The 23,223-nt window shown below is 59.3% G+C and overlaps 2 protein-coding genes across 2 annotated transcripts; both read left to right on the top strand.

Annotated features, from left to right (window-relative positions):
* The first annotated feature begins 382 nt into the window (after positions 1 to 382).
* Positions 383 to 7,656, top strand: Mrgprf (MAS related GPR family member F). The gene is made up of 3 exons (XM_042676276.1): positions 383 to 508; positions 2,920 to 2,992; positions 5,899 to 7,656. The coding sequence occupies exons 2-3, from the start codon at positions 2,948 to 2,950 to the stop codon at positions 6,880 to 6,882; spliced, it is 1,029 nt and encodes a 342-aa protein (XP_042532210.1). The 5' UTR covers positions 383 to 508; positions 2,920 to 2,947; the 3' UTR covers positions 6,883 to 7,656.
* A 5,186-nt stretch (positions 7,657 to 12,842) lies between these two features.
* Positions 12,843 to 16,487, top strand: Mrgprd (MAS related GPR family member D). The gene is made up of 2 exons (XM_042675962.1): positions 12,843 to 12,999; positions 15,511 to 16,487. The coding sequence occupies exons 1-2, from the start codon at positions 12,843 to 12,845 to the stop codon at positions 16,485 to 16,487; spliced, it is 1,134 nt and encodes a 377-aa protein (XP_042531896.1).
* The last annotated feature ends 6,736 nt before the right edge of the window (positions 16,488 to 23,223 follow it).

The following is a 23,223-nucleotide window of genomic DNA, read 5'->3' as shown; positions in this document are numbered from 1 at the left end:
CCCCAAATCCCACCAGGAACAGCCCAAAGGCGCCAGTTAGCAAGTGGATGGCCCAGAGTTTCCTCTACCAGGCAGGCTGGTGGAGCCTCAGGATGCAAGGGAGATGAACCACTGGACTCGGGCCACAGTGCTCGGGCCAAGCGTGACGTCAGCAGGCGGAGAGATGAGCTCCCAGTGGGGCTGTGGGGGGGCTCCTGCGTGGGGCATTCCTTCCCGAAGCCTCATCGCAGCTCAGCCCCTCCTCCTGCCCTCCCCTCCACTCCCCCCCCCTCCTCCTGCCGGGCCTGGAATTGGGTTTGGGGCGGGTTCTGCTTCTCAAACTGGCGAGGGCTGGTCCTCACCTCACCCTGAGCTGCGTTTGCCACGGCTGAGGCTCTGAGGCTCGGGCTCTGCTCGGTGCTCAGTGCTCGGCTGGACTGTGCGCCCCACCCTCGCCCCCAGGGTCGGCGGCTGGGAGCCGGAGAAGAATCTGCACCCAGGGAAGGCTCAGCAGAGCAGGACAGTGCAGGTAGCACGCTGGGGCCCAGGGTCTGAGGGAGGGGAGGCAGGGGGTTGGGAACAGGGACCAGGGGCACAGTGGTGAAGGCCAGGCAGGAAAAAATCCTGAGGAGGGCATTGAGGAAAGGGGCGGGCAGCTCCTAGGAACCCCACCTTCCCCTGCATGGAGCCCGCAGCCCATGGAAAGAGCTTTCTGTCACTCTCAACTTCCCAGACCTCCCCTTCTGTATAGCATTGATTTCCTCCCCCCCCCCACCAGCAGCCTCCCTGCCCCCAGCCCCAAGGCAGCCCTGCTCTGTCCTCCTGGGAGGGGGCTCCCCTACTCTTCCCCCCACTTCACAGGCAAGCTTGCTAGGAGGACACCCCAGAGGGCAGCACCCCAAGCGCCCCTATGCTTGCACACACAGTCTTCCATGAAGGCCGAGACCTGGGCCAGGCACAGCCCCCGGCCGGGCACGGGAAGCCTCGGGAGACTGGGCAGCTGGGCGCCACTTCTCAGCCAGCGGTGCCTGGCGCTGTCCTCAAATGAGGGTCCTGCCAGGTCTGGCTCACCCCGGAAAAGACTCTCTTGAGCTGTGTGCAGCGGTTCAGGTCTTGGGGGAAACCCAGGCTTGCTCTCTGTGGCCATGGCTCTCGGGGTCTGGGGAGGAGAGGGGTGGGTGACAGTGGGAAAGCAGACAGGTGACCATGCCATCCGGTGCAGAGGGGTCAGCTCTGGTGGAAGCCGGCTCTGCCGTGGCCCAGCACGAGATAGACACACACACACACACACAGACACACACGCATGCACACGTGTACACACGCAAACACACGCACATGTGCACGCATGCACGCACACACATGCACATATGCACACACGCAAGCACACACATGCACACACGCACGCACACATGCACACATGTCTTCAATGTGGCCCATCTGGGGTCCAATTGGCTCCCTCTGTGCTCAGGTCCCGGGGTACAGGGACACATCCGATCTGTCACAGAGGGGCGCCCGCCCCCCCCCGCCCCCCCCCCCCCCCGCCTGGCCCCCAGCTGCCCCCCTCCTGCCCGCATGTGTGGACTGCAGGGGGCGGGCAGGGGGGTCCAGCCTGGGGCAGGGGAGTGACCGGGTGAGGCTCTCGCTAGTCCCTGGGAGGTGGTGGGTCTCCCTTGGAAGGGCTTCCAAGAAAGGGGGGAGTATTAGAGTCACAGGGAAATGGGGCGTCTTGCAAGAAGAGTGGGAGCAAGGGGGGGGGTTCTGAGCCGGGCCAGGCAGGGCTGCGGCGCGGGCGGGCGCAGCGGGGGCAGCGGCCGGCCTGGCACCGGAGGCCGGTGGCACCCCGGTTCTCACGCGCGGCACCCCGCTGGCACCCCGCTCTGCTCCCCGCCCCCCCTGCGCAGGCCGGGCACGAGGGGCCCCGAATGCGGGGCCCGGGACGCCCGGAGGGACCCGCGGCGGGACGGGGGCCAGGAGCAGCACCCCACCCGCGCCCCGCGACCCCGCGACCCGCGGCGGAGCCTCCGGAGCGCCCTCCCCTCCCCCCGGCGCGGGAGGCCTTGGGTTGAGCAGGGGGCGGGCTCGCGCGCGGATGGACAGCCTTTCTCGCCAATGATGGGCGCCGACGCCTCGGCCCCGCCCTCGGGGAGGAGGTGGGCGGGGCCGGGAGAGGGCGGTGGGCGGGGCCACGGCGGGGCGGAGCCCGGGAAGGAATTTCTGGGGAGTGAGCGGAGCGCGCTGGGGGAAGAGGGGGGGGGGGGGTGCGGCGGCCTGCGCAGCCTCAGTTTCCCCACCTCTCAGTGGGAGGGAGAGGTGCTGGCTTGCAGGGGCGGAACTCGGCTTGAAGGGCAAGGGTCAGTCCCAGGAGACCGAGGGTGGCCGGCCAGGCAGGCCAGTCCTGGCGGGGTGGCCCGCTGCCCAATGGGATGGGTGAAGGGCTCAGGTGGGAGGTGGCAGGGCCTTCAGCCTGGGCCAGGCACCTGGTGGGGCGCGGGGTGGAGATCCGATGCCTGAGCAGGTTACAAACCCAAGGCCCAGCCAAGGGCCACCTCCTCCAGGAAGTCCTGCCTTGATAATCTGCCTCCCCCTTTTTCAGAGTGATCACTGGGGTCCCACTGTCCAAACACCCAGGTGCCTGTACCAGAAACAATCTGGTTCCTGATGCCTTGCCAGCTAAGTGACAAGGGAAAGGGGAGGGCTTCCTCCTCCCTCCCCCCACCCCAGAGAGAGGCAGTGGACCCCAGGGGACCAGAGAGTCTGACTATGGGGCCCACAGACAAGAAAGGCTGTGCCACAATGTGGATGCCCATCTCCAGGTCCCACCCACCAGGAGAGAGCCTCTGGAAACTCTGGGGGCCTGGGAAGGGGTATGGGAGACGGAGGGGCTCTAAGGAGGGGACGCCCCTGCTGCCTTCACTCCACATCTCTCTGGGATTCTTCCAGGCTGGTGAGCTGTGATCGGGAGTTGGAAATGGCTGGAAACTGTTCCTGGGAGACTCATCCTGACAGGAACAAGGCAAGTGCCAGGGCAGAGCAGGGTGTGGGCTGCTGGAAGGCTTGGGTGGAAAAGGCAGGGCCCACCCAGCATCCCTTCCCCACATCCAGTCTTTCAGATCCCCACACATACACCCCCAGGCCGCAGAGGACTGGGAGCCGGCTCCGGACCCTGCAGCCTGGCCTTCTTGCTGGGGCCTGCAGGGCCCTGAGCCCTCAGTAAGATAAACACAGGCACTAAGCACTCTGCAAGTCTCTTCCCACTGGGTTACCTTTTACCCTCCTTCATCTCATCCCTTCCCCGCAGAGATGGGCAATTGTCACCAGGCCCTGCCCCCAAACCCTGAGACACTCGCTGGCGTGGTAGCCCTGAGGTCTCATGCTCCATCTCACCCAGGCCAGGGTGCAGTAGCTGAGATTTAGCAGGCACTAGTCCTCTTTGAGGATAGACAGACAGACGGACGGATGGACAGCTTTCCATCTCTGAGCCCTTCAAAAAGTCTGGAATTTCCTTGCAAGTCCTGGGCAGGATGCTTAAGTTGGAAGGAATTTATCTCCAATTTATCTTCTGCCCTGGAGGAAACTGAGGCATGGGTCAGGATAGTAACTGACTCCTGCCCACCCCCACCCCTGTGCCCACGGCTCTGCTGGTCCTTTCCCTCCATCCCATAGGGACCACTGTGGAATGATGGCTGAGTGCCAGCCCTTCAAGGGGTTTCTCCAGAGGTCTCCAGCATGCTCAGGGCTCCGGGAGGGGGCGGGTGTTTTCCAAGGCAGTGCACGGCTGGGAATGGCAGCTGGATCCCGGTGACTCACCCGAGGCCGGCCGAGATTGCAGACTTTTTCCAGCCTGGGAGAGACACAAGAAGCCCTGGCTACTCTGCCCTGCTGTGTCCAGCCCCCGCAAGCCAGTTCCCTCCCAGAGGCTGAGCTAGTCCTTGGGCAGGGTCTTACAGAGCCTCAGGCTGTCTCCACTGGGCAGAGCTTCCCAGGCCTGCTGTAGCTGGTGGCTTCAAGATCAGGAAGCAGAGAGCAAGCTAAGCAGCCAGATTTGGGTGGACAGAGATACTTAGATGTTAGCTGCTGAGTATTTGTAGGATGACAGGTGGCGAGCAAGCCCCCCCTCTGCAAGACCTCCTGGGTCCTCCCCAAATGTTAGCGAGCACCTCCAGTTTCCATTTGCTCATTGGCTTTGACCCAAAGCAGGCCAGAAGATCCTCCCCTTTGTTGGGGGCAGTCAAGACAAAACAATTTCTTAGGACCCAGCTTTCTACCAAGGAATGACAGAAAGTATTCTGCTTTTAGCACACTCCTGTTTGTTTTGTTGCAGAGCCCTGAGCCACCAGAGTGGAATGGCCCAGGAAGGGGGGGAGAGGAGGAGAGAATGCTGGGATGGATTAGTGATGTCTGCAGGGGTGTGGGGAGGAGGGCCTTTGCCACGGGGAACAAGAGGTCAAAAACAGCCCTGAGAACAGCCCAGCCTGTGAATGGGCCGTGTTTGGCCGGCTCTATGTTTTTTAAATGGTAGATTGAGAAGATCAGGATCTTTCTCGTGGCAGTCTTGAGTTCTCTGGGGAGTGGGGAGGAGCCCTTCTCCATCCTCAGGACCCACCCAGTGCCACCAGCTGCAGCAGAGGCCGCTACCTGCCAGCTCGGGTGGGCACCCGTGGCCTGGCCACTGTTCCTGCTCTCAGTGGTGTTCGGCACCTGGCCCAGCTTCACCCACTCACACATCAGCCCAGTAGGCGGCAACCCTCTAAACCAGACCGCTGTTAAATATCAAAACGCCTCCTTCTGCTTGATAGACAGCCCCATCCCAAGCCTCTCTCCCCTCTAGGGTTTTCTGGACTTTCTCACAATCCAGCACCCCAAAAGGCATCTCTGTCCTGACAGAGACCAGCCACCTCTGTCCCTAGTTCTCTGGTCATTTGATGAACATGCTCTCTCTGTAGGGATCCACCTCCTATTCCTAGCAACAAAGCACCCTGATCACTGCAACTCCTCCCTACACCGCTGCAGACATCACTAATCCATCCCAGCATGGGCTCCCTCAGGCTTGTATGCACCCGCATGGCCCCTTCTCACACCCCCACAGCCTTCTCTAATCCATCTCATCCACTATGGGGCAGGATTCGTTATTTTTACAAATTTGTCTTACAAGTTATTTATTTCTTTAGAAGCAGTGTGTGTGTGTGTGCGTGCGCGCGTGCATCTTGGGACTCGAACTCAGGGCTTGGCACTGTCCCTGAGCTTCTTTTGCTCAAGGCTAGTGCTCTACCACTTGAACCACAGCTCCACTCCCAGCTTTCTGGTAGTTTAGTGAAGAGTCACACAGACTTTCCTCCCTGGGCTGGTTTTGAACCACAAACATTAGATCTGAGCATCTCACCACGTAGACTCTCTCTCTCTAGAGATCTTTTAATAGCTGGACTTTACTTCCCAGAATGACTGGAAAATAGGGTGCAGACACCAAGTCCCTTTGCCGCCTGTGTGGAGCCTGCACCCTCAGGAAACACAATGTGTGTCCCTGCCGTCCACTCACGGGTGCCCTGCACGCGTCCACGCTCCCTCCAGGGGACTGTCCCCACCGTGTCCGCTGTCTGTGTCCAGGCCCAGGATGGACTCTGGGGTCATAGCACAGTGTTTTATCGGTCCTGACTCTGGTCTCCCTCAGTTTGGTAATCCTTCCTTGTCTCGTGTGACAAGGACATGTCTGCACTGTCCCAATCGCAGCCTGGGTGGCTACAGCCCCCTGGGCATGCCGTTCTGAGCTGCAGCCGGAACTGGGGGGCTGGGTTCTCATCCTGAGGCAGCGACTTCTAATCCTTGGCCCCTGAGTAGCTAATAGGACATGGTGTGGGGGGGGGGGGGGGAGGGAGAGAGACTAGGGCTGGGATCGGGGTGCTCACATCCCTTTACCCCACGCAGATGTGTCCTGGCGTGAGCGAGGCCCCGGAGCTCTACAGCCGAGGCTTCCTGACCATCGAGCAGATCGCCCTGCTCCCGCCCCCTGCCGTCATGAACTACATCTTCCTGCTGCTCTGCCTGTGCGGCCTGGTGGGCAACGGGCTGGTCCTGTGGTTCTTCGGCTTCTCCATCAAGAGGACTCCCTTCTCCATCTACTTCCTGCACCTGGCGGGCGCAGACGGCACCTACCTCTTCAGCAAGGCCGTGTTCTCGCTCCTCAACACGGGGGGCTTCCTGGGCCCCTTCGCTGACTACATCCGCGGCGTCTCCCGGATCCTGGGGCTCTGCACGTTCCTGGCCAGCGTGAGCCTCCTGCCGGCCGTCAGCACGGAGCGCTGCGTGTCGGTCATCTTCCCCGCCTGGTACTGGCGCCGGCGGCCCAGGCGCCTCTCGGCCGTGGTGTGCGCCCTGCTCTGGCTGCTGTCCATGCTGGCCACGGCCATCCACAGCTACTTCTGCGTGTTCCTGGGCCGGGAGGTCTCCGGGAGGGCCTGCAGACACACGGACATCTCCCTGGGTGTGCTCCTCTTCCTCCTGTTCTGCCCGCTCATGGTGCTCCCCTGCCTGGCCCTCATCCTGCACGTGGAGTGCTGGGCACGGCGGCGCCAGCGCTCCGCCAAGCTCAATCACGTGGTCCTGGCCCTGGTGTCCATCTTCCTGGTGTCTTCCATCTACTTGGGGATCGACTGGTTCCTCTTCTGGGTGTTCCACATCCCTGCGCCCTTCCCCGAGTACGTCACCGACCTGTGCATCTGCATCAACAGCAGCGCCAAGCCCATCGTCTACTTCCTGGCCGGGAGGGACAAGTCTCAGCGCCTGTGGGAGCCCCTCCGGGTGGTCTTCCAGCGGGCCCTGCGGGACGGGGCCGAGCCAGGGGAGGCCGCGGGCAGCACCCCCAACACCGTCACCATGGAGATGCAGTGTCCCTCCGGGAACGCCTCCTGAGAGGCCAGCACTGGGGCCCGGCCAGGCCGGGGAGCTGGCCCCGGGGCCTCCACGGACGCCTTGCCAAGGGAGAAGCAGCCCTCCTGCCCAGGAGAGGCTCTGGGGATGGACAAGAGGTGGAGCGGCCACCTGCAAACAGACCTTGGGGGCCTGAGCCTCCCCACCTCACTTGACCCCTCCCAGAGCACTGGGGTCCCCCCCCCCGGCCCCGCGGTTGGTGAGTCAAGAAGAGAAGGTAGTCCCGAGCTGTATCTCACCTTCTGGCCCTTCCCTCGGGGCCTCGGGACAGTGACCCAGCCAGCTCCCCCCAGCGGGCCAGCAATGGTATCAGCCCCACCAGCAGGGAGCGCTCTCACCGAGTACGTCCCTCCGGGGCTCCGTTAGCTTGTTTTGTAGCTATGCTGTGCACACCAGCCCCTGTCCCCTCAGTGGCTCGTTCGGTGGCTGTGGTAGGAGGGAGTCTGGGCCTGGTGGACCCCTGGAGACTGGGGGCCTGGGCCAGGAGCTGCTTGTCCTGACTCTGTGCACGGCCAGCCCCGGGCAGCCCCCTGAGTGCCCTGGGTCCTCTAGACCCTACTGACTGTGCTGGCAGCTTCTGGATGGAGCCCCCGGGCTCCGGCGCCACCCCGGTGGGCCGGATGTGTCTTCCCTCCTCCCCCACGGCCTGGCCCCACGGCGCCCATCAATAAGCACACTGGCTGCATAGCCAAAGGAAGATTTTTTTTTTAAGACCATAAAATGTATATCAATAAACATTTTATATCCTGCAGCCAGGCAGGCCTAATGCTACCTGTCCTCTCTGGGGGTCCCTAAAAGGGTGCCGAGGGCAGCTAATGCCCAGGAGGGGCAGCCCTTCCTTGCCCATCCCTCCCGCCCCTCTCTTCCCCTCCGGAGACTCCTCCGCGGGCTTCGACATCCACGGCGGCCTCCCTGCCCTCCTGGCTTCGGTGGGCTGAGGCCAGCGTCTCACACCAGGGTCCCAGCTCCCTGGGGAACCCTCCAAGGGATGCAGGGTCCCTGCGGGACCCCCTGAAGCAGTGGCCTCAGCGGCTACGATTGCCCAGCCTCAGCTGGCCTCCCTGGCCTGGCCTCCTCTCCTTGTCCCATCCTAGGCCAGGAGCTTTCCCAGCCAGGCCCCCTCCTGCCTCTGCTCCACCCCAGGCCACCTGGGGAGAGTCCCTGGGGGAACCTGCACACCCCAGGACCCCACATAGAGCCCCAGGGAGGTGGCCTGCCAGGAAGCTGAGCCCTCCTCCGTGAGAGCGGGAGCGGTCGGGGCCAGGGTAGCCGCACCTGAGCCTACGCCGCCTCACCCCGGGGGGCAGCCCGGCACACTGCAGCCCCTTCCGCGGGGAGCTGACACCCCTCTAAAACCACGGCCCTAATGTGCCCCCCCAAGCTGGCCTCACATACCATTTGGCCTTCATCTCTCTCTCTCTCTCTCTCTCTCTCTCTCTATTCTGGTACTAGGGTTTGAACTCAGGCCTAGGTGGTCTCCCTTAATTGGTTTTTTTTTTTTTCCACTCAAGGCTGGCACACTACCACTTGAACCACAGCTCCATTTCGGCCTTTTTGCTGATTAACTGGAGAGAAAAGAGTCTTGGATTTGAGCCCTGATCCTCAGAGCGATCTGAGGAGCTAGCAGCCTCCTGAGTAGTTGGGATGACAGTGTGAGGCTGGCTTCTAGCTGGCTTCCAACCATCGCCGCCCACTGCGGCAGGGCGGAGGGGACCTGGGGTGAGGGACCGCGCTGGGGCTCAGAGGAGATCATCGGTGTCCCCACACGCCCCGCGCCCAGTGCTGGGAACCTGGCCTTCACCCTGCCACTCCCCAGTGCTGCTCAGAACCATAGACAAGGCGTCAGTGTGGCGGTCTCCAACCTTACAGCAGGACACAGCGGACATGCCTGGACTGGGGCTAAAAGTATCCCCCGAATCCGGGCTCTGGACCCCTCGAAGGCCCACATCACTGCAGTCAGACCAGGGTGCAGAGCCTCACCTCCCCCGCTTCCTGAGGGAGGGGAGACCTTGGAGGACGGCTCGGGCAGAGGCTGCAGGCGTCCCCTCCTCCTCCCTCCCTCGGTGTTGTGTCTGGAGCTGCAGGGGTGGAGGGCTGTACCGCACCGCTGGGTCCCCAGGCCTTCCGGGCCTCCTTTCTAGGCCTTGGGTAGAGGCAGGAAGCTGGGGGGACCCCCAAGCGTCCCAGATTTCTACTCTGGAGCCCCAGAGTGAGGCCGTCCTCCAGGACACCCACTCGACGGTCAGATGCCACAGTCCGGAAGTGGACATTTTAACGCCTGTTAAGGAGCTGCCCGACGGTTCTAACTTTCTGCTGGCACGTGACACAGAGCAGGGGAGGAGGGAAAGGGGGGTGCTGGTCAGGGCAGCCCTCTAGGTTTTTCCTACTTCCTCCCACCCACAGCCTCTACAAAAATAAGCTAGAAGGAAGCTGGGTGCCAGTGGCTCAGGCCTGTAGTCCTAGCTACTCCGGAGGCTGAGATCTGAGGATCACGGTTTGAAGCCAGCCAAGCAGGAAAATCCATGAGACTCGTGTCCAATTAATCACTGTCTTCCCATCTCCCATCTTCCCTGCTATGCTGTCAGCCGGACTTCCCAGACACCCTGCCAGCCATGGCTTGCAGGCAACTCCTGTCGGGGGTCTCAGGCTCTTTCTGCATTTGTACTGCTTGCCTGAGAATCCTCAGCGGAGCCCGTTCCTCCTTTCCAGGAACTGTGGTCTCATCAGGAAGAGGGTGCTCAGAGATGGGTCGGCTTTGCCAGGTACACAGTGCCCAGAGCTTCCTGGTTCAAAGCCACCAAGACCCAGCCAGTGTGAAGCCTGGAGCCAGGGCCCCCGGAAAGTTGGTGGACAGAGAAACAGCCGGGCACATTTTATAAAATTCAAACTCATGGAAAACTCAGCTAGCTGGATGAGTCAGACTACAGGGCGAAGTTTCCATCTGAGAGAGGGCTCACCTGCTCTGGGCAGGTTTTGTCTTCAGTTTTTGTAATGAATCTAATTGACATGCAATAAAATGCGCCCATTTCCCAGACAGCCCTGTGATTTGGGACAAGTGTGTAGGGATGTCCCTGTGATCAGCGATCAATTCACAGGAGGATTGCATTCCCATTCCAGAAGTTTCTCCGGCCACCTGGCCATCACTGTGGCCTTTGTCCACCATAGCCCAGCAATCTGCACCCCACTCCGGCCAGGACTCGGGGTGACAGGAAACAGAGACCCTGTTTTCATCCATTGGGGTAGGGTGTGTACTCACACACCCAGAAACTTCCAGAAGTGATTCTGGCTTCAGACACACGGTGTTCTCTGAGCTCTTCCGTTGCTCTTTTTACTGTTTCTCATCTCTCCTCTGTCTGTGTTACATTTACTCTTTTTTGTTCATTTGTTTCAGTCCTGGGGCTTGAACTCAGGACCTGGACACTGTCCCTGAGCTTTTTTCACTCAAGGCTGGTGCTCTAGTTCATGAGCCACAGTTCGGCTCACTTTCAGCTCTGCTACCTGGAGATAAGAGTCTCACAGACCTTCCTGCCCGGGCTGACTTCAAACCTGGACGCTCAGATCTGAGCTTCCTGAGTAGCTGGGATTACAAGCATGAGCCACCAGCACCTGACTGAATTACATTTCTTCTTCGTGACTGAGCTGCACCTCAGGTAGCCAACAGCCCCTGGCTGTCTACAAACAGCCAATACCGAAGGGCCTGTCCTGACCTGATCACTTCCAGAAAAATTCCTGACAATCACGCTTGCTGTCCAGGCTGGGGGCCCCCGCCCCTGGAGTGATGGGAGCTGGGGCGTGGTTGCCCTTGGTAACTGAGCATGGTCGGCAGACTAGGCAAATGGCACCCCCCTTCCCCTCACGGTCTACCACCCCCTTCTCCCAGACCTGTTGGGTTTAAAATGCTTCCCCCAAACTTCAGTTGTGTTATCGATAACAGAAAACAGCTCACTTCTCCCTAGGAGAGAAATAACCAGCATTCACGGCAATCTGCTCTCTACAGACCACCCATGCCCAGGACCTCCAGGCCTGCCTCCCCCCAGCCCCCCACTGACCAGTGGTATATTTTCCCACAATCTCTTTTTTCCTTTGGTGGTACTCAGGGCTTGCTATGCAGGTGCTGAGCCATGCCTCCAGCCCTTTTTGTCAGCTGTAGGGCTTGAACTCAGGGCCTGCGCACTGTCCCTGAGCTTTTTTGCTCAAGGCTAAGTACCACAGTGTTACTTCCAGTTTGCTGGTAGTTAATTAGAGATAAGAGTCTCACGGACTTTCCTGCCCAGGCTGGCTTCAAACTGCAAGCCTCAGACCTGAACCTCCTGAGTAGCTAGGATGACAGGCGTGAGCCACCAGCGCCCAGCTTTCCATTATTTGGAAACAGAGTCTGGATTTTTGCCTGGCTATACAGCCCTGGACCTCATCTACCTAGTTTGCTGCCTGACGCAGCCGGGGTGACATGCGTGTACTAGCAGGCACAGCATCCCTCTTTTGAGATGGAGTCTCACTAACTTCTGTCACAGCTTGCCCTGGAACTATGATTCCAACCCCACCCCCCCACACACACACACACTCTGGGCTTCCCAAGGAAGACAGGCATGAGCATTGCATACCACTTACTTTCTTAGTCTTGAAGTCTAGAAGATGCAGGGACGCCAGGGTGGTGATCTGCGCTTGAAGGTGTGCCTTCCCCTGCGTGACAGCCCTCTTGTGGGTGGTCCATGCTTGCCTGCATCCTCAAGTTCTCTTCGTGGCAGGCCAATGGTGATATTCGCTTAGAGCGCCCTCTATTGACTTCATTTGAACTTGATTATCTCCTTCAAGACCCTCTCTCCCAGGCAGGGCAAGGGTCTGCAGCACAGGGGATCCGCATCAAGTCTGAGCGATGCGATCCAAGGCCCTCACAGCTCCCAGCACGAAGTAGTGACCCCTCTCTAACCTAGTTCACCATAGGGTTCCCATACCCCCTTCACCCCCACCTGAAAAGACAAACTCAGAAACAAGCCCTGGAAGTGTGCGGCCCGCCCAGCCCCACCCAGGGGGCTGCAGCCAGGGCCGGCATAGCAAGGAGGCTCGTGGTAGCCAGAATCCAAGATGGCGCCCACCCATGGCAGATCAGGTCCCAGACTCGGGGTCCAGGGCGCCTTCCTCCCTAGCCCGCAGAAAGCGGCGTCTGGGCGGTCCATTAGCCTAAGCATCTCTTCCCCTCCCCCCGCAGGGTAATGGGGTGTCCATTATATGCTTTCCTAGCCCACAAGCCCCCTTTTCCAACATGGCCCCACCCGACTCCAAATGCTAATGCTCTGACACCTTCAGGAAGGGAGGTAGATAACCATCACGGTCCGGGAAGAGGGTGGTCCTCCTGCCGCTCCTCCCTGCTGGCCCCAGCCCCTTGGGGGCCTGGTTAGGGAGCAGGAGGCCCATTAGCTCCTCTGAGTCAGGTCAGCAGAGGGCGGGCGGTGCCCTTCCTGCCTTTATACCTCAGGTCCTTTGCACTTCTCAGAGGGATCTGAGGTGGGTTCCCTGGCCCAGGGCTCCTGGGGAGTGGGGGCATCGTGAGCTAGCAGAGAGCAGCTTGGTCTGGTGGAGAGACGCACAGACCGGCCCCAGCCAGAACAGGGCAGGAGTGGCTGGGACCTGGGCCAAGGAGAAGCTCCTGAGGTCTTGAGAGACCAGAGCCCCGAGGGACCGGCACCCTTCCTGGAAGCCACAGCCACAGGCAGGTGAGGGGCCTGGGTTCCAGTCTGGGTGGGGACAGGAGAGTGCGGTGGTTCGCAGCAGGTGCTCTGAGCCTGCCTGGCGGGGGGTGGGTGGGGGGAGTAGGGGGAGGGGAGGCAGCCCTGCTGGGACAGGGCAGCCAGGTGACCTGGGCAGGTGTCCCAAGTTCTCAGAGCCTTGTTTCCTGAGGAAGAGGACATCAAACCTAGGCTTTGGGCATCTGGAAAAAATGTAGGATGCAGATTCGGGTGCCTGCAACCTTGGTGGCTGTGGCAGGGCTGGAACAAACCGGGGACAAGGGTGGGGCCAGCCGGGCCCTGGGGGAGCAGGCTGAGGACCACGGGGAGCTGGCGACCCTGGATGAGATCCCAGGAGATGCCTCACACCCTTTCTGTGACTTTAAGGGAAAAGATAACAATTGAAGTGAGACCAGGAAAGCCAAGGCTACCTTGATAGGATAGATAGACAGACAGACAGACAGATATACACATATAGCAATAGTGTTTGAGTGTGTGTGTGTGTGTGTGTGTGTGTGTGTGTGTGTGTGTGTACGCGCGCGCGTGCGTGTACGTGCGCATTGATCCTGGGGCCTGAACTCAGGGCATGGGTGTCACCCAAGCCTTTTCTGCTCAAGGTGAGTGCTCTGCCACTTGAGCCACAGTTCCACTTCTGAGTTTTTGGTGGTTAACTGGAGATAGTCTCACAGACTTTCCTGCCCATGCTGGCTTCACACTGAAATCCTCAGGATTACAGGTGTAAACCACCAGCACCTGGCTTCTTACAAAGATCCCACCAATGAGCAATCCAGGACAATCTGGTCTTCAGATCCTCGATTACACCTGCGAGGATCTGCATCCAGTAATTCCCACTCAGGTCAGGGCTCCGGCACAGGGACCTGTCCTCCAGGACCACCATAGGCACCGCAGCACATGATGGCTGAGCGGCAAATGCAGGGTCCCGAGTTCAAACCCCAGTGCCACACACAGACACACAAAAGCTCGTAGACCTAAACTATTCAATAAACTGGATTTGTAGTTTTGTTTTAGAACAGTGCACATCCCCTCCCACTCACAGAGAAATTACCAGATGGTTTTGCCTTCTGCCAAAACTTCAAAGAAAGATAATCCTTGCATGATACACGCTGTTCCGGAGCGATGGGGAAAGAGGGGCTCCCCAGGCCCTTTCACGAAGCGCACAACCCTCACATAATCCAGTCGGGAGAGCCAGAGAAACACGGATAATGAACAGCAACGAGAACATTCTAAATGAAGCAGCCCAAACCCAACACAGAAAACAGAAGAAACTACCCGCATTATGGTTTAATCTACAAATGTGAGGACAAATAATAAATGTGCATTTGCAGAAAGTCTGAGTGCACATTGACCACATACCCAGGCCTGCGAGGAGACAAGAATCTGACAATGTGTCTCAAAGCAGAAGACAGGCTTGGGGCAAATCTCATCACATATTTGTGACAAAACTCTGGGAAAAGTGGGAACGTTCATTTCCCCCCCTCTCTCTGAACTCAGGTTTGGATGGGGACTCACTCACTTGAGCCACACCCCAGCTTGCTTTGTCTCTGTTACTTTTAAGTAATGAAGAGTCCAGACCAGCCTGGATTGTAGCAGCCCCCCATCCACACTTCCTGGGTAGCCAGGATGACAGGTGGTCACTACCTGCTGGTTAGGATGGGACTCCTTCAAATTTTTTGCCTAGGCTGGCCTCCAACCAGAGCCCTCCTGATTAGCTCTGCCTCCAGAGAATCTAGGATTCCAGGTAGGAGCCAGGAAACCCAGCCAAATTCTCTCATCTTGGTGTAAGATCATACCAAAGACGGAGCGTGTAGCAGATCTAATAGAAAATCTTTAGCCACATTGTTTCTCTGAACTCTGAACTCTGAGCCTGGGATATGTCTCTGAGCTTTCCTACTGAAAGCTAGGGCTCATGGCTACAGCTCTACTTCTGGGTTTTTTTTTTTTTTTTTTTTTTGTGCTTTATTGAAGAGTCTCCTGGGCCGAGCACAGGTGACTCACACCTGTAATCCTGGCTACTTGGGAAGTTAAGATCTGTGGATCGAGGTTCAAAGCCAGCCCGGGCAGGAAAGTCCACGAAACTCCTATCTCCAATTAACTACTGAAAAGCCAGAAATGGCACCGTGGCTCATAGTGGTAGAGCACTAGCCTTGAGCACAAAAGCTTTGGGATGTTCCTGCTCGGGCTGGCTTTGAGCTGTGATCCTCAGATCTCAGCCTCCTGAGTGGCTGGGATGACAGGCAGGAGCTGCAGGCATCTGGCTCCGCACATTTTCTTCTATGATTAGGAGAAAGTCAAGTGTGCCTGAGCTCTTGTTCAGCAAGAACACGGGCTGTGCTTGAAGACAAAAGAAAGAATTTAGTGCTTTGATAGCAACACAGAAAACCAGAAGAGTCAACAGGCAACCTAGAAACGTGGTACAAATAAACCTGCGTAGTCACCTGCCTCAGCCTCCCGCCCACTCCCCCGGCCTCCACGTTTGAACTCAGTAGTCCATGCTCCATGCAGCCAAACCCAGTCAGCTGCCAAGACTGGAACTGGACAGTGGGCTCCTACATTAACATCGGTGCCAACACTGAATGCCCACCAAGAGGCAGGAGGCCCTGCATGGAACAGCGATTCGGACCCAGCCCAGGCAGCAAAGCCCATGAAACTCCAATTAACTAACAAAAAGCCAGGAGTGGAGGTGTGGCTCAGGTGGAAGAGTGCCATCCTTGAGCATAAGGGCTCAGGGACAGCACCCAGGCCCTGAGTATAACACACACACACACACACACACACAGAAATGCAACTCAGAATAGAAAAGCCCCCAGAAGTCTCCCATGGTCCAGGAAACTTCTCGAATCTCCTTTTTTTGCCTTTCTCTCCCTAGGGATGAGTGGTGCTGTGAGCAGCACCCCGGCCCCGCGGCCTGCCGGGGAGCCCCCGGGGCCGGATGGCGTGACCGTGGGCTATCTGGCGCTGAGCTCGCTGACCATGGCCGTGTGCGTGTGTGGCATGGCGGGCAACAGCCTGGTGGTCTGGCTGCTGGGCTTCCGCATACGGAGGACGCCCTTCTGCGTGTACGTGCTCAACCTGGCGGCCGCCGACCTCCTCTTCCTGCTGTGCATGGCGGCTCTGCTGGTTCTGGAGACCCAGCCGCTGGGCAGCCTGGGCCGGGCGGAGCCGGTGCACCAGGCCTACGAGGTCCTCAAGAGAACCAAGTACTTGGCCTACACCGCCGGCCTGAGCCTCCTCACGGCCATCAGCACCCAGCGCTGCCTGTCGGTCCTCTTCCCCGTCTGGTACAAGTGCCGCCGGCCCCAGCACCTGTCGGCCCGCGTGTGTGCCGGGCTCTGGTTGCTGGCCCTGCTCACCAACGCCCTGACCTCCTTCTTCTGCAGCTGGTTCTGGGACCCTGACGCGCAGCACTGCTTCACCGTGGACATGGTCATGAGCGGCCTCATCCTGGGGTGCTTCACGCCCCTCATGATCGTGTCCAGCACCGTCCTGTTCGTGCGGGTGCGGTGGAGCCCCGCGCCCCGGCGCCGGCAGCCCCTGCGGCTCTACCTGGTCATCCTGGCCTCTGTCCTGGTGTTCCTCGCGTGCTCCCTGCCGCTCGGCCTCTACTGGTTCTTCCTGTACTGGCTGCGCCTGCCCGAGCAGCCCACGCTGCTGCTGGTCTGCCTGTCCCGCCTCTCCTCCGCCCTGGGCAGCAGCGCCAACCCGCTCATCTACTTCGTGGTGGGCAGCCGACAGCATCGCGGGCCACGCGAGTCCCTGGGGGCCGTGCTGGCCCGCGCCCTGCGGGAGGAGCCCATGCCCGACGACACGGACCCGCCGTCCACGGCCACCAGTGACAGCCTGTGAGGGGACAGGCCCGGGCCAGCCGCCTGGGCACCCCAGGCCCAGGCACGTTCCTCGAGCCCCGCCCGCAGGGGCCCGGCTGGCTCACGATGTGCAGGGGGAGGGGAGTCTTCAAAGCTTTGCTGCTAGCTGTGTTAGAGCCACTTTCCTACTCACCAAAGTCCCCCCCAAATCACCCCCATGCAGGCCCCTGACCCGAGGCGGGAGGAGGGGTGTCGCTGCTCTGTGCGAAGCAGACCAGCCGGCTAGAGGCTGAGCGTGGCCTTCAGCGTTGGCTTGTTTGAAGCTTTTTTTTTCCCCCAAAAAAGGTTGATTTTATTTATTTTATTCTTGTGGTGCCCATACTAGAGCCGGGACACTGTCCCAGGGCTGGCACTCTACCACTTGAGCCACAGCTCCACTTCTAGAATTTGTTTGCTGGTTAATTAAAAATAAGAGTTTTATAGACTTTCCTGCATGGGCTGTGGTCTCGCCTCCATGCTCAGATCTCAGCCTCCTGAGGAGCTAGGACTACAGGTGAGCCACTGGTGCCCAGCAGATATTTATTTATTTATAGTTGGTCATGGGGCCTGAACTCCGGACCTGGGCGCTGTCCCTCAGCTCTTCAGCTCAAGGCTAGCGCTCTACCACTTGAGTCACAGTGCCACTTCCAGTTTGCTGAGTCGTTTATTGGAGATAAGAGTCTCACGGACTTTCCTGCCTGGCTGACTTTGAACCACGATCCTCAGATCTCAGCCTCCTGAGTAGCTAGGATTACAGGCGTGAGCCACAGACGCCCGGCTTATTTATTTATTTGGTTCTTGAAGCTTGAACTCAAGGCCTGGGCACTGTCTCTGAGCTTTTTTGCTCAAGGCTAGCACTCCATCACCTAAGCCACAGTGCCACTTCCAGATTTTTGTTGGTGGTGGTGGTGATTAACTGGATAAGAGTGTCACAGACTTAACTGTCCAGGCTGGCTTCTAACTTCAGTCCTCAGATCTCAGCCTCCTGAGTAGCTAGGATTACAAACTGGCACTTGGCTTTTATGTTTGTTTGTTTGTTTGTTTCAAGAGTGGGCCTTAGTAGGTTACCCAGGCTGGCCTTTAACTTGTGGGCTCAAGCAATTCTCCAGCCTCTGCCTCCCAAGTAGCTGGGACTACAGGTGCATACTACTGTACTCAGGTCATCTAGTCCCCTTTGTTAAAAAGCCAGGACACCCCTGGTCTCCAGTTTTGATGGCACTAAGCTATAAGAGGTACTTAGAAACTGCCCAGGAGTTGACCAAAAGCAGGAGGAAAGTGTTGGGTAGAGTTCTCTCTCGGTCCCTTTACAATCACCCAAGGAAGAACAGGCCTGGATCTGTATAACAAGGACCCCTGAGCGACAACAGGGCCAGCTCAGGATGGACAGCCTGCCAGGCAGCGTGACCCGAGTCCTCACCACGGTGGCGGCCATGACAGTCAGCCTCAGTTAACCGGATGTCCAAGCTCTGTCCACAAAACCTCCAGCTCCCGTCTGCAGTGTGCCCAGCGCAGTGTGCCAGGCTCTTGTCATGCATCTGCTTTCTCTGCCCTTCCCCACATCCCCCTTTCCCACGACCCCCTTTCCCTGGGGCCCCTCTTCCCCTCAGCCCCCATCTCCACAGCCCCCATCCCCCATGTCTCTATATTTGGTGCATGAGATAAGTGTCCAGGCTTACACACACACACACACACACACACACACACACACACACAGGGAGTTGCTGGGGAGCCAGTGCGCCCCCGTGGGGAGGGCCTCGCCTGACTCTGGTAGCCGTGACCCCGCTGTGCGCCGCCTCTGTATCAACAGCACAAGTAAATAAAGGAATAAAAGGAGGGTCTTGTGGATGCCGCCCGGTGAATTCGGGGAAGGGGGAGCTCTGAGCCAATGTGCCCAGAGTCCTCGCAAGGCGCCCAGCGCCTGGCCAGGGACAGACCTGGAAGAATGGCGGCGGCAGCAGTGGCAGAGCAGAGGGGCCCCTCACCATGGCCCGCTGCAGGGGGTGCTGTTTAGGAACATTCTGGAAACTTTGAGTGGTGGGGCCTAGAGGAAGGATGTGGTTCCCTAGGGCTGACTCTGAAGGCGGGACCTGAGCTCAGGCACTTCCTGTCCTCCATGAGGTGAACAGATCTCTGCCTGCCCCTCTCCCCTCCCTCCACCCCCTCTCCCGCCCCGCCCCAAGCAGGTATTTGGCCACGGTGACGCAGTCTAATCACGGAGGTCTGCAGCTCCAAGCCACCAATTTCGTGGCTTCGTTAGCCCTGGGCTCATCCACACCTGCATCCTTGTTCCCGCAGAACTGAATCTGGGGCCAGGCACCCGTGGCCAGTTCTGGAGTGAGTCCCGCTCCTCTGCATCCAGCCGTGTCCTAACCCACTGACTTCCCCACCAGGCAGGCACCCTTGACCCTCACAGAGCAGAACTGAAGTCAAGGTAGATCCAATGGAGGAGGCCCTTGTTGATTCTAGCAACTAACAAGTCCAAGCATGGCTTTCAGGCATGGGTGGATCCAGGAGAACAGAAGCTGTCAACAGGAACTGATTCTCTCCACTGCAGCCTTGACACACACACCACACACAGCTCTCAGACTCTCTTCCCCGCTTGGGGTCCCCAGAAGAAGAGCAGCAGCTTTTCCTTTGTGTTTCCTAAGAAACTTCTGGGACTGGTTGTGGCCAGAAGAACTGACCTTCAAGTCCTCTTGGACCAGACTCGGGACCCTTACCCCCTCCCCACTAATCGAGAAGTAGGGAGGGAGTGCAGACTGCTGGAGCACCAGCACGTGAGCTCACCAGGCCACAGGTCACAGGTCATGACCCCCTCAGAGAAACACCTGGGGATCTTGGCAGCCAGGCCTGGGGTCTGGCTGGCCGCCTACTCCTTGGAGGCCTTGGGACTCCACACATTCCATCAGTTTCCAGAGCCAACTCAAAGCCCTGGGAGGGCTGGGAGGATGGCTCAGTGGTAGAGTGCTTGCCTCGCATGCATGAAGCCCTGGGTTTGATTCTTCAGTACCACATAAGCAGAAAAAGCTGCAAATGGTGCTATGGCTCAAGTGGTAGAGTGCTAGCCTTGAGCTGAAGAGCTGAGGGACAGCACCCAGGCCCAGAGTTCAGGCCCCACAGCCGAGAAAAAAAGAAAAATAACTAAAAGCAACTGAAGGCCTGGAGTTGTAGTGGAAGTGGTCGAGCACCTGCCTAGGGAGCCCTGAGTTCAAAACCCAGGACCATCAAAATAAAACAGAAAGCACCTGAGCTGGGCATGAGGCTGCACAGCCCAACCTGAAGATCCTGAGTTGGCGGCAGACGGGCCTGGCTACCTCCACGGGGGCCTGGCTACCTCCACGGGGGCCTGGCTACCTCCACGGGCGGTCAAAGAAGACAGACGGCAAGAAAGCAGAATTAAAAGAGCCGGCTATGCTTTGTTTACTAGAAAAAGAAAACAGATGGAAAATACTGATGAATGGAAAATCGCCCGCCCCCCACCCCCCAAGCCTTTTTCGTGTGGTTTTTGTTCCCTTTCAAATGCTGCTCTACACTGGCACAAAAAAGGGGCCCCCTCCCCGCGGGCTTTCTGGGGCGCTTGTGTATCTTGGAGAACGGTGCAAAGGCGGCAGCCCTGCTCAGGGAGCGCAGCACATTCCTGCCGGGGCCCAGGGGGCAGACTTCCCGCAGGCCCCCAAACCCGTGATCTTCCTGTCTCTCCATAAACATCAGGTGTGGGGCTCTGGGTCCCGGAGGCCTGGGCCTGGGAGGAGGATGGCAGGATGAGGCCTGCTTGTCCAAGCCCTGGGGGTGACCATTCGGTGGCCTTGGGGACCCTCCCAGCTCACCCCACGTCACACACAGCAGCCCTCAGCATCCTGGACCTCATCCACACCTTCACCCCCAGGACACGTGTGCACACGTGCGTGGGTCTGTGTGTCAGCTGAGTTGGAAAAACAAAAAAAAAGGTCTTTGCTGATTAGAACGCTTACTTTTGTGCCAGGACTGCAGCTTGAACGCTGGGCCTTGTGCTTTCACTCGGTCTTTCTTGGCTTGAGGCTGGCACTCTACCACTTGAGCCACAGTTCCACTTTCAGCTTTTTTTGGCTCGTGGGATGTGAGCTTCTGGGCCAGATGCTGTCCTGAGCTTTTTTGCTAGCGTCTTACCGCTTTTTTTTTTGGGTCCGGTCGTGTGGCTTGAACTCTGGGCCTGGGCGCTGTCCCTCAGCTCTTCAGCTCAAGGCTAGCGCTCTACCACTTGAGCCACAGCGCCACTTCCGGCTTTTTTCTTTTTGCTTATGTGGTGCTGAGGAATCAAACCCAGGGCCTCAGGCATGCAAGGCAAGCGCTCTACCACTGAGCCACCTTCCCAGCCCAGTGCCTTACCACTTTTAACCACAGTGCCCCTTCCGGTTTTCTGATGGTTCAGTGGAGATAAGAGTCTCATGGACTTTCCTGCCCAGACTGGCTCTGAACCGCGATCCTCAGATCTCAGCTTCCTGAGTAGCACCGGCAGCACTGCCTTTTTTACTTGCATTGTTTTTGTAAAGGTTACAGTTACATACGTCAGGTAAAGAGTACATTTCTTTTTGGACAATGTCACCCCTCGCACCTCCTTTTTCTTTTCTTTTTTTTTTTTGGGGGGGGGTCTGGTCGTGGGGCCTGAACTCTGGGCCTGGGCGCTGTCCCTCAGCTCTTCAGCTCAAGGCTAGCGCTCTACCACTTGAGCCACAGCGCCACTTTCAGTTTTCTGGTGGTTCAATGGAAAGAGTCTCATGGACTTGCCTATCTGGGCTGGCTTTGAACTGTGATCCTCAGATCTCAGCCTCCTGAGTAGCTAGGATTAGAGGTGTGAGCCACCGGCGCCCAGCTTCATGTCTCTTCCCTCAGTAGTGTCTGTCTCACAGCCCGCATGGCGGCTGTGGAAGGACAGGAGGGGGCAGGGAGGATCCAGAGCCTGGGTTCTGGCAGGGTGGAGCAGGGCTGACATCGGGCTGACACCTGGCATCTGGCCACGTCCCTGCCCTCCTGTCCTGGGCACTAACGCACAGCCAAGTAGCCCCGGGACAGAGGAGAGCCACCTGCTGCTTTGAGCCCTACCTTGGGGGGGGGGGGTGCTCAGCCTGCCCCCTCCCCATCCACCTGGGAAGTGGGCTTCACATGGCATCCCAACCCCACCCAGGCCTGGCCCAGAGGAGGCCCGGGACAAGCCAGTGACATCCAGTGTCCAGGAACCTGGAACCGGGGAAGGAAGGGGAGGCTGGAGTCCAGTCCAAGTCTCTCCTCCCAGAGACCGAACCCGGAGACTGGCTGAGTGAGGCAGACTCGGAGCGCCCCCCCCCACCCCCCGCAGAGTCCTCATGTCCCTCCTCCATCCTCAGGGCTGAGGGACGCCAGCCCCCTCCCCGCCCCCACGGTGGCTCGGGTCACCTCCCGCGTGCGGGCTGTGGCTGGCGGTGCCTGGCCGCAAGCTTCCGTGCATAGAGGGACACTGAGGCACAGGTCCTCGCCCGGGGCCACACTGCTCCCAGACCCTCTGCAATACAGATGCTGGGACCCTGCAGGACTGTCCCCCCACGCCAGGAGAGCATGGGGCGCTTTGGTACACCTCCAGCCCGGGCCTGCTGGCAGCGGGCGCCGTCCACCCACCCAGGCCAGAGCACAGGGCCCACCTGCCGCCCGCTGTCCGCCACATCCTTCCCCTGAGGCTCCGCCCCTGCCCCCATACTGGCAGCCCCGGCCAGCGTGACCCCTCACCCAGCTCCCGTGGGGTCCCCAGCCTCAGCAGCGGCGCCCGTAGGACGTGACGCGCCCATCCTGGCGGCCGTCCCCACAGTCCTGCCTGTCCCCTGGCTCTGGGCATCACCGGGCTTGTCCTCCACTAGTGGGCACGGGGATGGTATACAGCCACGTCCCCAGACTGAGGCAGTGCCAAACCCCTCCTACCGCCCGGTGGGCACTTGGGGCGGGCAGAGCCCCTGGGGACCTGAGTGGGGGAGAGAGACCCCTCACGAGGAGGTGGCACCCAGCCCCGAGCTGCCAGCGGCAGCCACTGGGTCACTGAGAGGCCTGGGCGTCCTGGGGGGGGGTCGGGTACCGGGGGGGGGGGTCGGGCACCGGGGCTGGGGCTCCTGGGCTTGCCCTGCCCAGCCCCGCAGAGCTGGGCCATTTACCAGCAGCCTGGGGCCTGTCTGCGCGTGTTGCAGCTGAATGCCAGCAGGGTGGGCGGCCGGGAGCTGGCAGCGTGTACAAAGCCATCTGAACTGCACAGATGGCCTGCCCGGGGACAGCGGGGACCAGGAGGGGCCGAGAGGGAGCCGCAGCCTGGAGCAAGGCTGCACTAGCCACTTCTCCCACTTGGATGGCAATGAAGACAGGCAGGACCTGGGGAAGCTTCCAGAAACTTGGCCAGGGCATAGGATGACCAAGAGGGAAACTCAGGGCCCAACAAGTTACAACCGCTGCCCTGGGTCAGTAACCCCCGGAAGATACACAGTCACTAGTGCAAAGCCATCACCTGTACCAACCATGCATACAGCAGGCATCTAATACATGCTTGATTACGCTTGTGTCGGCCCGGCCACTCACTGCACAATTGCACATGGGACAGGACCCCTCTCTGCCCCTTCTACATGCACTCCTGGGCACCAGTGGCCCTGCCTGCATGGTTGCTCATTCCCTGCCCACTATGCCGCAGGGCCTTGGCCCCTGCCATTTCCCTCCCCTGTGTACGCAGCTTTATCCCTCAGCGGCCAGTC

Source organism: Dipodomys spectabilis, unplaced genomic scaffold (assembly GCF_019054845.1).
Source record: "Dipodomys spectabilis isolate Male_0828 unplaced genomic scaffold, ASM1905484v1 ptg000030l, whole genome shotgun sequence".
NCBI lineage: Eukaryota > Metazoa > Chordata > Mammalia > Rodentia > Heteromyidae > Dipodomys > Dipodomys spectabilis.
The sequence above is the reverse complement of the archived record's forward strand: the minus strand, read 5'-3'. Positions and strand labels throughout refer to the sequence as shown.

Bases quoted from the DNA above. Each gene is read 5' to 3' on its own strand.
- Mrgprf (XM_042676276.1), top strand. From the start codon at position 2,948: ATGGCTGGAAACTGTTCCTGGGAGACTCATCCTGACAGGAACAAG. The intron at 2,993-5,898 runs GCAAGTGCCAGG...TACCCCACGCAG, and splicing joins CTCATCCTGACAGGAACAAG to ATGTGTCCTGGCGTGAGCGA.
- Mrgprd (XM_042675962.1), top strand. From the start codon at position 12,843: ATGCAGATTCGGGTGCCTGCAACCTTGGTGGCTGTGGCAGGGCTGGAA. The intron at 13,000-15,510 runs GTGACTTTAAGG...TTCTCTCCCTAG, and splicing joins AGATGCCTCACACCCTTTCT to GGATGAGTGGTGCTGTGAGC.